The sequence below is a fragment of the Montipora foliosa genome, chromosome 13 (genome assembly GCF_036669935.1).
Source record: "Montipora foliosa isolate CH-2021 chromosome 13, ASM3666993v2, whole genome shotgun sequence".
NCBI lineage: Eukaryota > Metazoa > Cnidaria > Anthozoa > Scleractinia > Acroporidae > Montipora > Montipora foliosa.
In genome coordinates, this window is record NC_090881.1 from 39,030,978 (window position 1) to 39,043,477 (window position 12,500).

The 12,500-nt window shown below is 37.9% G+C and overlaps 2 protein-coding genes across 2 annotated transcripts in view; both read right to left on the bottom strand.

Moving 5' to 3' along the window:
• Nucleotides 1-8,440, bottom strand: part of LOC137981956 (proto-oncogene tyrosine-protein kinase receptor Ret-like) — a 28,711-nt gene extending 20,271 nt beyond the window's left edge. Inside the window, exons 1-2 of the mRNA XM_068828980.1 lie at nt 8,269-8,440; nt 4,303-4,436 (exon numbers count right to left, since the gene is read on the bottom strand). Of these exons, the coding sequence (XP_068685081.1) occupies nt 4,303-4,436; nt 8,269-8,440 (306 nt within the window). The remainder of the gene's footprint in view (nt 1-4,302; nt 4,437-8,268) is intronic.
• Nucleotides 8,385-12,500, bottom strand: part of LOC137983192 (fibroblast growth factor receptor 1-like) — a 29,961-nt gene continuing 25,845 nt past the window's right edge. Inside the window, exon 18 of the mRNA XM_068830380.1 lies at nt 8,385-8,532. Within this exon, the coding sequence (XP_068686481.1) occupies nt 8,518-8,532 (15 nt within the window). The 3' untranslated portion in view covers nt 8,385-8,517. The remainder of the gene's footprint in view (nt 8,533-12,500) is intronic.

The following is a 12,500-nucleotide window of genomic DNA, read 5'->3' on the forward strand; positions in this document are numbered from 1 at the left end:
AAATACTTTCAAAGCGAACGTCGACAATTGCAAAATTAAATCTTAGGACTCCGGCAGACTTTACGCAACACAGGATGTGTCGAGGACCTCAGACTCTATTTTCCTTCAATTTAAGATGGGAAACACATGACGAGGGATTGCAATTCTTCCTAGTGAATTCGGAGAATTTGATCCCCTTAATTCCACGTCTTCAACACCAATAGGACTTGATTTTATTTGACGTTTCTATGTGAATAGACCTTTTCATGGTTTCTGAGAACATCTTGGTAGGGGCGCAAAGGTGGCCTAAATTACAGTGACTGTATGAGATTTTGGCCAAATTCAAACCCCTATAACTCCGCTGCAACTAAGTAGATTTCAAAAATTTAAAAATATTTTTAGTCATTCTTTTACAGGGTTCGCACACTTTTTCAGACCAAAAATCTAAAGACTTTTCAAGGACTTTCAAGGGCCAAATTTTGAAATTTCAAGGACCTCTTTTTTATTTACGTCGATGAATTTACCCATAGAAATGGTCTGACAGTACAATTCTTCCTCATTTTCCGTAACGTACATGCGTGAAAATAATGTACGTTTGTATGACATGACTTGAATGGCTGATTATTTTCACTGCAGTTTTCAAAGATTAAAAATGCGGGTCAAAAAAAAATTCAAGGACTTTCAAGGACCAGGAATAAAGAGCACAGACTTTCAAGGATTTTCAAGGCCTTGAAAATGCACTCTCAAAATTCAAGGGTTTTCACGACGCGCACGAACCCTGTTTTTATTAGTATCATTCACTCAACAGAAAATTAGATCATTGCACAAGGCACAACGTCTGAGAATTGGATATTTGAAATCTCATGTCGCTTCAAATTTCGCGGAAATTTTCACTTTGCATAATAATTATTTTGTTTACAAAGGTTTATATGAAAATTACAAATTCGTTTACAGTCGTTATAGTTTGATTGTGATCGTCACACCTCACGGAAATAGTCTCAATAGAAGTGCTTTTGAGAGGTATTCTCGCTATCCACAGTCGTCACACCTTAAAGGATTTATAATGGTTCAAAATCTGCAAACTTCCCATACATTCATTGTATTTAAGCCATGTTTGCCCTCCAACCAGTATGGCGTCAGAAATTTTCTGTAACCCAACGCGATGCAGCGGCGTCTGCCAGCGAAGTTTTGTCATTTGACGCAAAAATGGACTCAAAAAATACATCGTTGTTATCTGCCTCGGAAACAAGCCTTCATTAAAAGGTGAACAAAAAGATATTTTTTGTTAACATGACAAGCTATGGTATTGAATCTGTTCATTAAAACAACCGAGCTGTCTGTGTAGTATTTCGGCTGCCTAGCAATTTGTCACTGATCGATTGATTTTACATCATTCAGAATCTTCATCTGAAGCCATATCCCTAGCGAGTTTTAATTTTCTCACACATAATTTTTTATTTTTTCTCCATTGACCGCGTCTTCAGCAAAAGTTATATATAATAAGAACTTGTATCGATCTGAACAGTTCAAAATGACTCTCACCTTTTCACAGAACTGTGAAGTATTCGTAATGAAAGGAAAGGAAAGGAACTTTATTTAAGTGTCTAGTCGTTCTAGCGCTGGAGCACTAATTGGGGACACTGTAAATTGAAATTAACAATTAACGCAAATCAAGTCAAATGAACCGTCCTTTATATAATCAAGTAGGATTAATAAAAGTATAAAACAAAACATCTTTTCAGTTAGTGACTTAAAATCAAATGAAAACCCGAGAGGATTGAAACAGATCAGTTTCAAGTTGATAAACTCTATGCGCAAAATTTGATTTCGGGTTGAGGTAGAGACTTTACAATACCATCAGTAAACTAGCGTCCAGGAGCCGGTTTCTCGAAGCCTGATTAGCGCTAACCGTTGGTTAAGAGGTATCAAAGCCTATAAGTTTCCATCATATTTAACGCTGGTTAGCACTAACCATGCTTCGAGCAACCCGTGCCAGGTCGGCATGGTCTTAACGGTGACTTTGTCCCTTTCAGTGGAAAGGGAGCACTGTCACGGACGTGCATGCCTCAGGTTTTTTAATCGAAACTTTAAAAATTCAGCCTGAACTTTTCAAGTTTGGAGAGGTGCAGACAATAATTATAGTGACCACTGCCACATGCAGAATTTTCAACACTCAGCGCACAAATAGTGATTCAATCTGCTCAAGAAAGCAAAGCAGAGCAGTCAAAATATCAAAGCAGCATCTACAATGAAGAGAAACGTTTTTAAGGCGTGAATTCATGAGAAATTCAATGCATGGTGTAATCGAAGTGTCAACAGTTTCGCTATCAACTGCTATCAACAAGGATCTAAGTCCGTCTTTGTGGCTCCTTTTTTCTTCAGGTTTTGAAAGTGTGTTTGCTTAACACCTAAGTGTTTACGTTAAAGGTAAGTTTCGCCATTACTCACGATCAAAACTGATCGACTGTACCTCAGAGGACTGGATCCAGGAAAAAGTGACGTCATTCACTCACGAGTTTAAAAACTCCCGTGCTGCATATTAATTCAGTCACACACAAACGAATTGCATTCTTAAACTAGCGAGTCTTTGACGTCATTTTCTCCTCGATCCAGCTCGCTCAAGATCTTTAAAGTTAGCAGTGGTAGACCATTAAATACGAAAATTCCAGTTAACATAAACAAGGGTCTTTTTTAAATTAAGGCTTAAAACGTGGGTCACTTAGAATTTAGTTAACATAGTTTTGAAATTTCCAAAGGAAAAAAAGATTTGATTTTTTGATCGTACAGTGTAGTACCACTTTAAATGTCAGAGACCACCACATAATCGTTTGTTGATAAACGTCTACCATCTTCGCTCTGAAATGTGTATTGAATACGTTGAAGAAAACACTGCATTTAAATGAGCAGAACTGCACTGGTAGTGTTTATTTGATGCACAAATTAAAACCGCAAGCGGTGAGTAAAACATGGCTGAATTTTTCTCTGCTTACCGTCTTTCGACTTCAAAGTCATCTCATGGAAATAAATGCACACTCTTTCAGCTTAGAAATGCCACGTTAATCTGCTAATGTTTGGTGCTATGTCGCAGAGAAAAAAGATTCCTGTGTGAGTGCTTGAACCGCCGACATGCAGTGTTCGCGGTCACACTTCACTGAATTCAGCTGTGAGTGAACAAACATGGCATGAAATTTGTGTTCGCTTTTATTTCTTGGACTCCAAATCATTGACTACAGATAAATATTCATTTTAGTGCTTTTCTAAAGCCATATTTAGTCTAGACTTAAACCGGAAAAGCAAAAAAAAAAACAAAATTACTTGTGTTAAAATCTCTGCGTGTGAAAAATACTGCGTATGTCATCGCAAGACAGTGCCCCCTTAATGTACACTAGCTACATTTGTAGTTAATGTATTTTTGGTGATTCAAGACATTTTCATTTTTAACAGAGAAAACTGAAAGAAACGTTTATGTCTGTATCAGATATTATAAAATAATCAGGATAGTACGCGCACTCTCATTGGTCAATAGCTGTGTTTAGATGAGAGTATGTAAACGCAGCTGTGACATCTCACGAATTTTGATTGGTTATGTATTGTCAGACGCGCGTTTTGATTGGTTGGTAGGAATATGAGCATGTGTCAAGAATATCTGTTTCAATCAAAAAGTGAAAAAAACCAGCATTTTCCTTCATGTGTCGAATTATCTTTGAGAAATATTTTATAAAAGCAATAGAAAACTTTTTTCCTGTGTTTGCATAGCCTGATACTGTATAAACACTCGAGGGGTTGGGAGAATTCTCGACAGTTATGCAAACCCTCGACTTCATCTCGGGTTTGCATAACTGTCTCGAATTCTCCCAACTCCTCGTGTGTTTATATCAGGCTATGCAAAAACGGAAAACGTTTTCTATTGCTTAACTGATGAATGAAACATTTTTTGTTTTCCCATCATGAATTATTAATAAGTTTTGGTTTGGGTTTTTGGTTTTGAGTAGTAGGCATCTGCCCTTGCCAGGTAGGGGGGTCCAGGGTATGCTCGCCCAAAAAATTTTGAACCTTTCTGTAGTGGACACCTCATTAATTTGTTATCGATGAACTTTTAATTAGTAGTGGCAGATATTTTGTTGTAGGCGGGAAAATCGCTGCCTGCTGGTACATATTGACAGGGTGCCGATGTGAGCAGGCCAGATGGAACTACATTTACACCCTACACTCCAGAAACCAATCAGATACATGTAGTGTAGCAGAATCTAAAGAATACCATCCGCTCACGTACTGAGAAATAGATAAATGACTGAATTATTCAGCAAATGATTCAAAACTTACCTCTGCTGTCAAAGTAGAAGCCAACCACTTATAGTAAGGTGAACGAGAATTACTTTCGGTGAGAGAGCTGTTCCAAACTGCACCGCGTGCTATTCTAATTGCAATTTCAGTTGTGTTGCACTCAGAATCATCACCTGTAGCAAAAAACATCATTGATGTTGGTACCATCATTACTTCAAGGGTCACCATACAGAACTGCATGGCTGAATTTAAGAAAATTTAGGTCAAGAAAATTTTTTTGTTACAGTACATGTATTTGACATTGGGAAGGTTTGTTTTATTGGCAATACATGTATTATATCTTGATCTTGTGATGGAATTGCGAATTTAATAGCTTCAACACAGATACGGCCATCCCTAGCCTCCAACACTGAAGGGATGTAGCCGCTGTCACCATGCTTTACAAATTGCACACCTCTCCCAGGGATCTCCAGGAATTGTTACCATGTCCATATACATCCGGCAGAACAACTCATGCCAGCTCATCCATGCCCAATCATGCCTTGGCCATGCCTCATGCTAAAACGTCAACATTGGACAGAACCTTCCTTCATTCTGCGATTAGGATATGGAACGCCCTCCCTGACACCGTGGTGGGAAAAATTAAGAGTGACAGAGTTTAATCTTTTAAACAGCACGTTAACAAACATATGATGTCTCTTGTTGGGTAACATTATACCTGTCTCCAAAAGTCTGGCAAGCTCTTATATATTAAGAGTTAATATTTGCGTGGAATGGCACACGGTCAACTCCTGGGGAATCCTTTTCCCCGCTCGATCCAATTCCCTAGCTGTTGACCGCACACCATTCCAATCACAGAGAGCCTGTGTGCAACCTAAAGAAATCCAGGTGGCCCTCAGATTCCACATCCCCAATAGTGGATCCTGGATCCCGAGTCATAGATTCCAGATTCCAAACTAATGGGTTCCACCAAAATACATGTAGATCCTGGATTCCACGATTTGGATAATGTCCAGATTTTTCAGTCACACATTTGCTGGATTCCAGAATCCTGATTCCTTCACATCAGGCAACGTGAAACAACAACTTAGCGGAGGGACAGTTTTTGAGTGAACCTAAATGTTGTTAATCCTTTAAGACCCGAGGTGACCCCCAATGAGAAGTAAAATCACCTGGCGTTAGACAGAGTAAAAATATACCAACAGAAAATTTGACTGCTAAGATAGCTAAAGTGTTAAACAAACTCTTCAGAATGGGCACACGCATCTTGAGTGAGTTTGTGTTTGCATTTACTATCTTACTCCCATAAACAATAATATTATTATTAGTATTGCCTTTGTGCCCTCAAATTCTTGCTTGTCTGATGAAAACTTGAATTAAAAGAATTAACCTTTAACATGAAACTGTTACAGAAATTCATTTCACATGATCAGAACATCCCGAATAGTGCACCCGTGTATTACACCCTAGGTGTCTTGTTTCTGAGAATTACAGTCGTCAATGGCAAAAGTGCTATGGTACATATGTAATCCTAATAACGAGTAAACATAAGGCTTACGGGTGTACACGCGAATACGTGGTCATTGCATTTAGCTTGTTTACGTATTTTAAAGATGTACATGTAGAGGCTTTCTCTGTATTCAAAATCTTTCCAAATAAAATAAATCTTAGCAGACATACTGGCCACCGAGTGTGAAAGGTTAGTCGCCAGTGAATAAAATCCGGTCGCACTGGCGACCTCAGCGGTCGCAACATCAAGCACTGATACATGGGGAAGTGGACAATCATACAGTGACTAAAACCAAATTTTCTTGCACAGATGGGTTACCATATTTTCTTATCAATGATGCTTGAAGCTCACCCAGGGGTTTCAATAAGATCTGAAGCAGGCAACTTGTTTAAGTCTAGTAGCCGCCTGTATCAACAAGGGGCCGCTAGGCCCCTTCATCTAGGAGGTTCTGGGGCATACTCCCCCAGAAAAATAATATTGAAATCTGGAAGCTCTGAAATGCAATTTCCAGTGTTGTGGGCACAAATTGAGTACAAAGATAAAGGAAGATTTCTTATCAACAGCGACACTGAGTGAGCAATTAAGCGCATTCTTTTGATAATTTCCAGCGAAGAAAGATTTGGAAAATCATTTCAAAAGGAAAATTAACGATTTAACGTTATATGACGTTTCGACAAATTCATATCATCATTACTACGCATTTTTTCAAGCACAAATTGAAACATTTCAGTTTGTCTAGATAAACTGCAATAATTTTTTTTCGGTCAAAACGAGAAATCAGTTCTGTCGAACAATAAGAATAATTATTATATCTCTCAGATAATACGCGCGCTGTAATTGGCTAAATTAGCGGGCCGTATTCTACAGTATGGCCTGCTGTACAGCCCGCTAAATTTAAAATTTCGATAAAACATCATCTAGCGAGTTTTTCATGTCATTTCTGTTGAATTTTGGCACGGCAATCTTTGTAGCAGTTGAACATTCCGCTTGACTTTGACTAGTTTCCTTGCCCGCGCGCCGGATTAACCTCAGAGAGATATAATAAATATCTTACTAACCTCGTTTTCTCGGTCCGTACTGTAAGTTACGGATCCTCGTTTTTTCCCGTTGATTTATGGCCCGCGCACTCTTTTAGTGGAAAACAAGTCTTGATGCAATGATTACTTTATAACAATCTGCTTTACTTAAAACCTCTAGATATGTTTGCCGAGGTCACTAAGCATAATTGAATTACATCGTCGTCCTTGGTCGCGGCAAAAATGCCATTCACTGTTGCTTGAAGATGGCAGTATCGAATGTGATAACTATTTTGAGATTGGGGCTTGAAAAAAGTATGTTCAAGTTTAAGGGGAAAAGTAGCCTACTTCTCTGAACAAAGTAGCCTACGCTTTTCGTCGGCCATCGGTGCTTATTGAAACCCCTGCTCGCTTTTTAGCATACATGTACATGTATAACCATTGAGCCAATTAAAGGTACAGTATCTTGGGAGCACGGCCAAAATGGACAAACAAATTTGCTTCAAGCTCTTACGACTAGTGTTACAGCAGGAAACAATCATCATGCTAGACTAGACATACAGTACACTTAAAGTGCATATGACACAAATGTTTTTATTAGCTCCTTTGAAATGAGCTTTCAAAATGATAAAGAAGGCATTTATTTTATTGTGATAGCTCTCTTGGTTGCCGAGTTATTCAAGATTCTGACTTATGCATATTAGAGGACTAACGTGACCTCACATAGTGGACACAAAATGATGTAAAATCACAAAAAATGGAATAATTATATCTGGAGACTGTATGTATCTGTATAGAACTGAACCTTTTTGCAGATGTTATACTCATCACAAAATTCCATGATTTGGCCCACTGTGACGTTTCCATGGCAACACAATAGGCTTCAGGCCCTTTCCATCCAAAGGGTAAAATCAGAGTTTTCCTCCCCAATAAGTGTTATTATTTTGCTCTTGCTGTTCATTCAGTGGGTGTGAGCGAATATGGACATTACACAGCACAATCACAAGGAAGTCTGTTAGACTCTGGAGCAACAAAGGAGGCGTCTTTCATGTCGGGAAGGTAGAGGCCTGGTAACGAGTATATTCCTATGGTGACATAATAATCACCATCACAATGTGTAGTTCTGGCAGCACATCAACCCTGCAGACTAAGTATTTGCAAAAATACTAGTACATATTTTGTGATTTTACATAATTTTGTGTCTCCAATGTGACATCACAAGTCCTTTAATTTGCATAAATCAAAATCTTGAATAACTCGGCAACCAAGAGTGCTACATCGCAATAAAATAAACACTGTTCTTGATCAATTTGAAAGCTCTTTTAAACAAGCTAATAAAAAAATTTGTTTCATATGCACTTTAAAGCACTTACAAACCTGTACACTGTAATGTTACAAACCTGATATGCCTATAGTGTGCACTACGAAGAAAGTTCTAAAAGTTACTCACTGAAATAATATCATTGCTTTGTCACTTACAGAATATGTTAAGAGCTGAAAGACTTGAAACAACTCCATATCCATTATCAGCAGTACATCTGTACGATCCAGCATCATTCAACTGAATATTCACAAAAGGAAAAACAGGACCAGTGGCATTTACTGGCCGGTTAGATGTGGCAACTTCTCTTGTCCATGTGATGTTTGGCATTGGATCACCAGACGCTTCACATGTCAGGTTCACAGATGATCCAATACGTTGTCTAACTGAGATTGCCGGTGGAGTAGTTATCGTTGGAGGAACTAAACATGAGGAAAAAACCACAAGATCTGATTATTGTTAACATCATGATGTTGCACAAACAGCAATTACATGTATTGTTCCATGTTTTCCTCCAGCAAAAAAATTAATAATTATAGTCAGAACAGAATTTTTTAGCTGTAACAACTTGAAAAAACCATTAACAGCATGATGCATGATACACATATTTGAAATTGATGTGTTATTAAGGCATTACATGAAAAAAATCTGTATCTCAATGGACACCATGACTTTGGGTAATCTGCATACAGTAAATTGCCCCAACATTTAAGAGCTGTAAAAGCAGACTGAAGCATGTGTTTGTTGCAGTTCTTGGAAATTGGCTCATTGCTGAAAAATTTGTGGAAACTGCTCACGAAGCTTATCTTACAAACGAAATGGCATGTTTTCTTCAATGTTCAGGAAAATCTAGCTGTTTCAAAGTAGTCAATCTCCTTGGTTTTTACGTTTGTAAGGATGGCATAACCTGCTTTACCACTATTATCAGGCATTTCTTCAGTTTTATGCGGAAAATATTGTAACTATGCGGAGGATGCAGATTTTAGGGAATTATGCGGATCCGCATCGCCGCATCCTGTCAGATGCCCTGAAGTCTGTGGTTACCAAAAACATGTCATCATATAAAAGAATGTCACACGCATACGAACAAATCAACACATGCGATTCCCAGATGTAAACTTTGGCGTTGCATTGAATAAGTAAACAAATTAAAAACAGCTTTCACAATTTAACAATGCATTATTTCCATCATTTCTTGGGATATATTAGCATCACTGCTATCTGAAATTCCAAGCAAAGTAAAGTTATTGATTGATTGCTGTTTACCCAACATGTGGTCGATTACAGGCCGACTCCACTGTTTTCCATAGCAATTAAAAGGTAATAAACCTTTTGGGTAGTGTATTTGTGAATACTCGCTTGGCAATTCGCTAAATGATACACGCATTTAAATGCCAAACTTAAGACACATCATTTTCCTTTTGCTTCTGATTCATAAACATTGAATTTCTTTTGCTTGTTATCCAATAAATTCGTGATGAGAAACAACTTGCGCGTTTGCAGCATGATAGCTTCTGCATGTGTAAATTTTGTTATTGGTTTGTGGCTTTTTCCAGATCCAAAAGTTCTTTGTTTTACACAACAATGCAACACAAAGGAAATTTATGGTACTGAATAACAAAGCAAAATCAGACACGCATGTATACACAATCATACACCATGAATATACATGTAAGCGTATGTGCGTATAAATACATGCATATGTGCGTATATACACCAGGCCTTCTCATATTACGCGATGGTGTGATTTCGCACAATCGACCTCAAATCGCATCCGATCGCACAATTCACGAAAAATCACATAATTCACAAAACAACGCACAAAATTTAAAAAAAAAACATCTCTCTTCGCTTGTAAAAACTAGAAGAACAATAAGAACAATAAGAACAATATCTCACTCGTTCGCTTCGCTCACTCGTGAGATATTGTTCTTGCCACTCTAACATAAAATTCATATCTTCTCGCCACCGTGTAATATCCTCTATATCTACAGTATCCGTGAAAAGCCAACTGGGCAATTATTTAAATAGGCACTCTATCGCCATTATCTTGCTCAGTACTGATCAGTCCCACATCTACTCTTACATCTTATGTGTACTGCTTGATGTTTTTTCTTGTTTCCCCTCTTGTAAATTTTCTCTCTTTTATCCTAAATAGAAATGTAATTTATTAAAAGGGCATCTCATTAGTTAACCTATATTTTGCCCTTCTCCATTTATCTTGTGCTTGGCACGTTGTATAATAAATTGATGTATTTTGGAAGTACCTTATTGGTACTAATTTTCGCGGGCACTTAATTTCGCGAAAAAAAGGTCAGCATATTTCGCGGGTCTTTATTTTAGCGATTTGGGTGCAAAACTATTTTCTTAGGGAATTAATTTTCGCGAAAATGAAAAAGAAAAAATATTTCGAGAATTTTATTATTATTTTACACTTCTTATTGCTGATAAAGAGGTTTGGAGTCCGATTGTTGGAGGGCAATTGAAATGCTGCTACGAGAGAAACAACTGTTACGATCGCTATGCTATTGCCGCGACCGAGCGCCTTCGAGGCCGTCTTGCCGACTCTACTTTTGGTCACTTGCCCAGAGAAATTTCCAGAGCAACACGCTTTTTCCTACTCAGAGGAGGGGTTGTTTGCGCTAAAGTCATCGACAAGAACCCCAAAGATCTCCCCTAGTGCAAGGAGGATTGGAAATTCCGGTACAAGTTACAGCGGAGATAGATCTTACCGAAAGGAACAAGGCAATACTTGAAAAGTATAAACAGATTGTTGTTTCAAATTACAAAGAACCCAGGATGGATGGCAATTTAGATGAGTGTACAAAAGAGGTGCAGAAAGAACTTGAAAATGACGATAGCGATACAGATGAACAGGTTCAAAGCAACACAGATAGTGAAATTTGATTGTTAAACTGTTTTCTTCATCTTTTCTTCTTCCTCACTGTTTTCTTCACACATTATACTTTCACATCAGAGGAGGTTGGACAGCTGTCACGTGATAAAGTTCGACCAATGAGCAGCGTTCATACAGATCTTCATGTCGGACGAAAAGTTCCATGGAGAAAGGCAGAAGCCCTCGGTTAATTCGGCATTTTTTCGCTTTGGTTTATTGATAATTCACCATAAATGCGCCAGATTAAACATATTGGAGTTGTTTTTCATTGCTGTGAAGGCAATTTAAAGGTAAGACGAATTTTAATCTTACATTTTCATAATATTTTACGAAGTCCCACATTGCATTGTTTTGTTGACACGCTTCGAGTGTGCCCTTTTTAGAAATCGATTTCTCGCTTTGTGTTCACTTTAGAGTCTTCAATTATGCAACACTATATAGCATAAAAAATGGATTTTCTATTTTATAGGTCGCCCCCCCCTTGCCCCCGCAACGGATTTTGAGTTATTGTTGTCGAAATACAGCAAAACATATTGCAAGATTTGTTGTGTTCGCATGACATAATGGCGCGGAATGTTACCTCTTTTCGAAGAGTACACGGGGAAAATGTGGCCAGATAAGATCTATCTTTCATGCTTGGCTGAGCTTAATGCTGCTGAAAATGTATGGAAGCTCAAGGAGGCAGCACATATTATCTGATGATACGCAAGAGAAGCTCCCAAAACAAGCACCAAGAGTCAGTTCAAGCTCGAGGAAAACCCTGTTTCGCTCGAAAACCGGAGAACCATTGTTGTGTATGAAGTATTCTTGTTGATCAGTCAATTGTCCCCACAAGAGATAAGAGAGAGTGGTTCGTGATAGAAAAACTTTTCGATTATTTAAGGTTTTTCTTCTTCTTTTAAGATTCAGAACTCGCTCATCAAATAAGATTTCTGTTAAAATTTGTGATATGGTGCCAAATTACAACTGCTGATGTGGGTTCAAAAAGGCTCAAAACAGTATTGACACTTTAAATCGACTTGATTAGTTGATGGGTTATAATTATTACAACAATACTGTATCATGCTTCCATACATACGTGAAACACCCAAATTATATTTGTGCTGCCATTATTGTGATGGCATAAAGGAAAAAATTGCTTATATTTTATCTTCAGGTACTTATAACTACAAAAAACAAACTTAGCAAACCCAATTTTTATTGTTGTAAAGTGATGAGCAAATTACCTAAACAGAAACGTTCATCTTGGTTTGCTGCTCACTTTTTGGCCAGTGCTAAGAAGTGTTACTATGCTTAGCTATAACATCACTGTCGTTTCATATAATAACATAATGCTGCAGTCTGTGGTTTCCAAGAATGTGCCATTTATGGCTGTAACTGCTACAGCAACAAGAAAAATAAAAGACAATCATAATCTCTTTTGATCCTTTAAATTTTCAATCAAAGTGGAGACCATAATTATTGAAGCTTCTTTAGGGGTCTATTATGCACCTA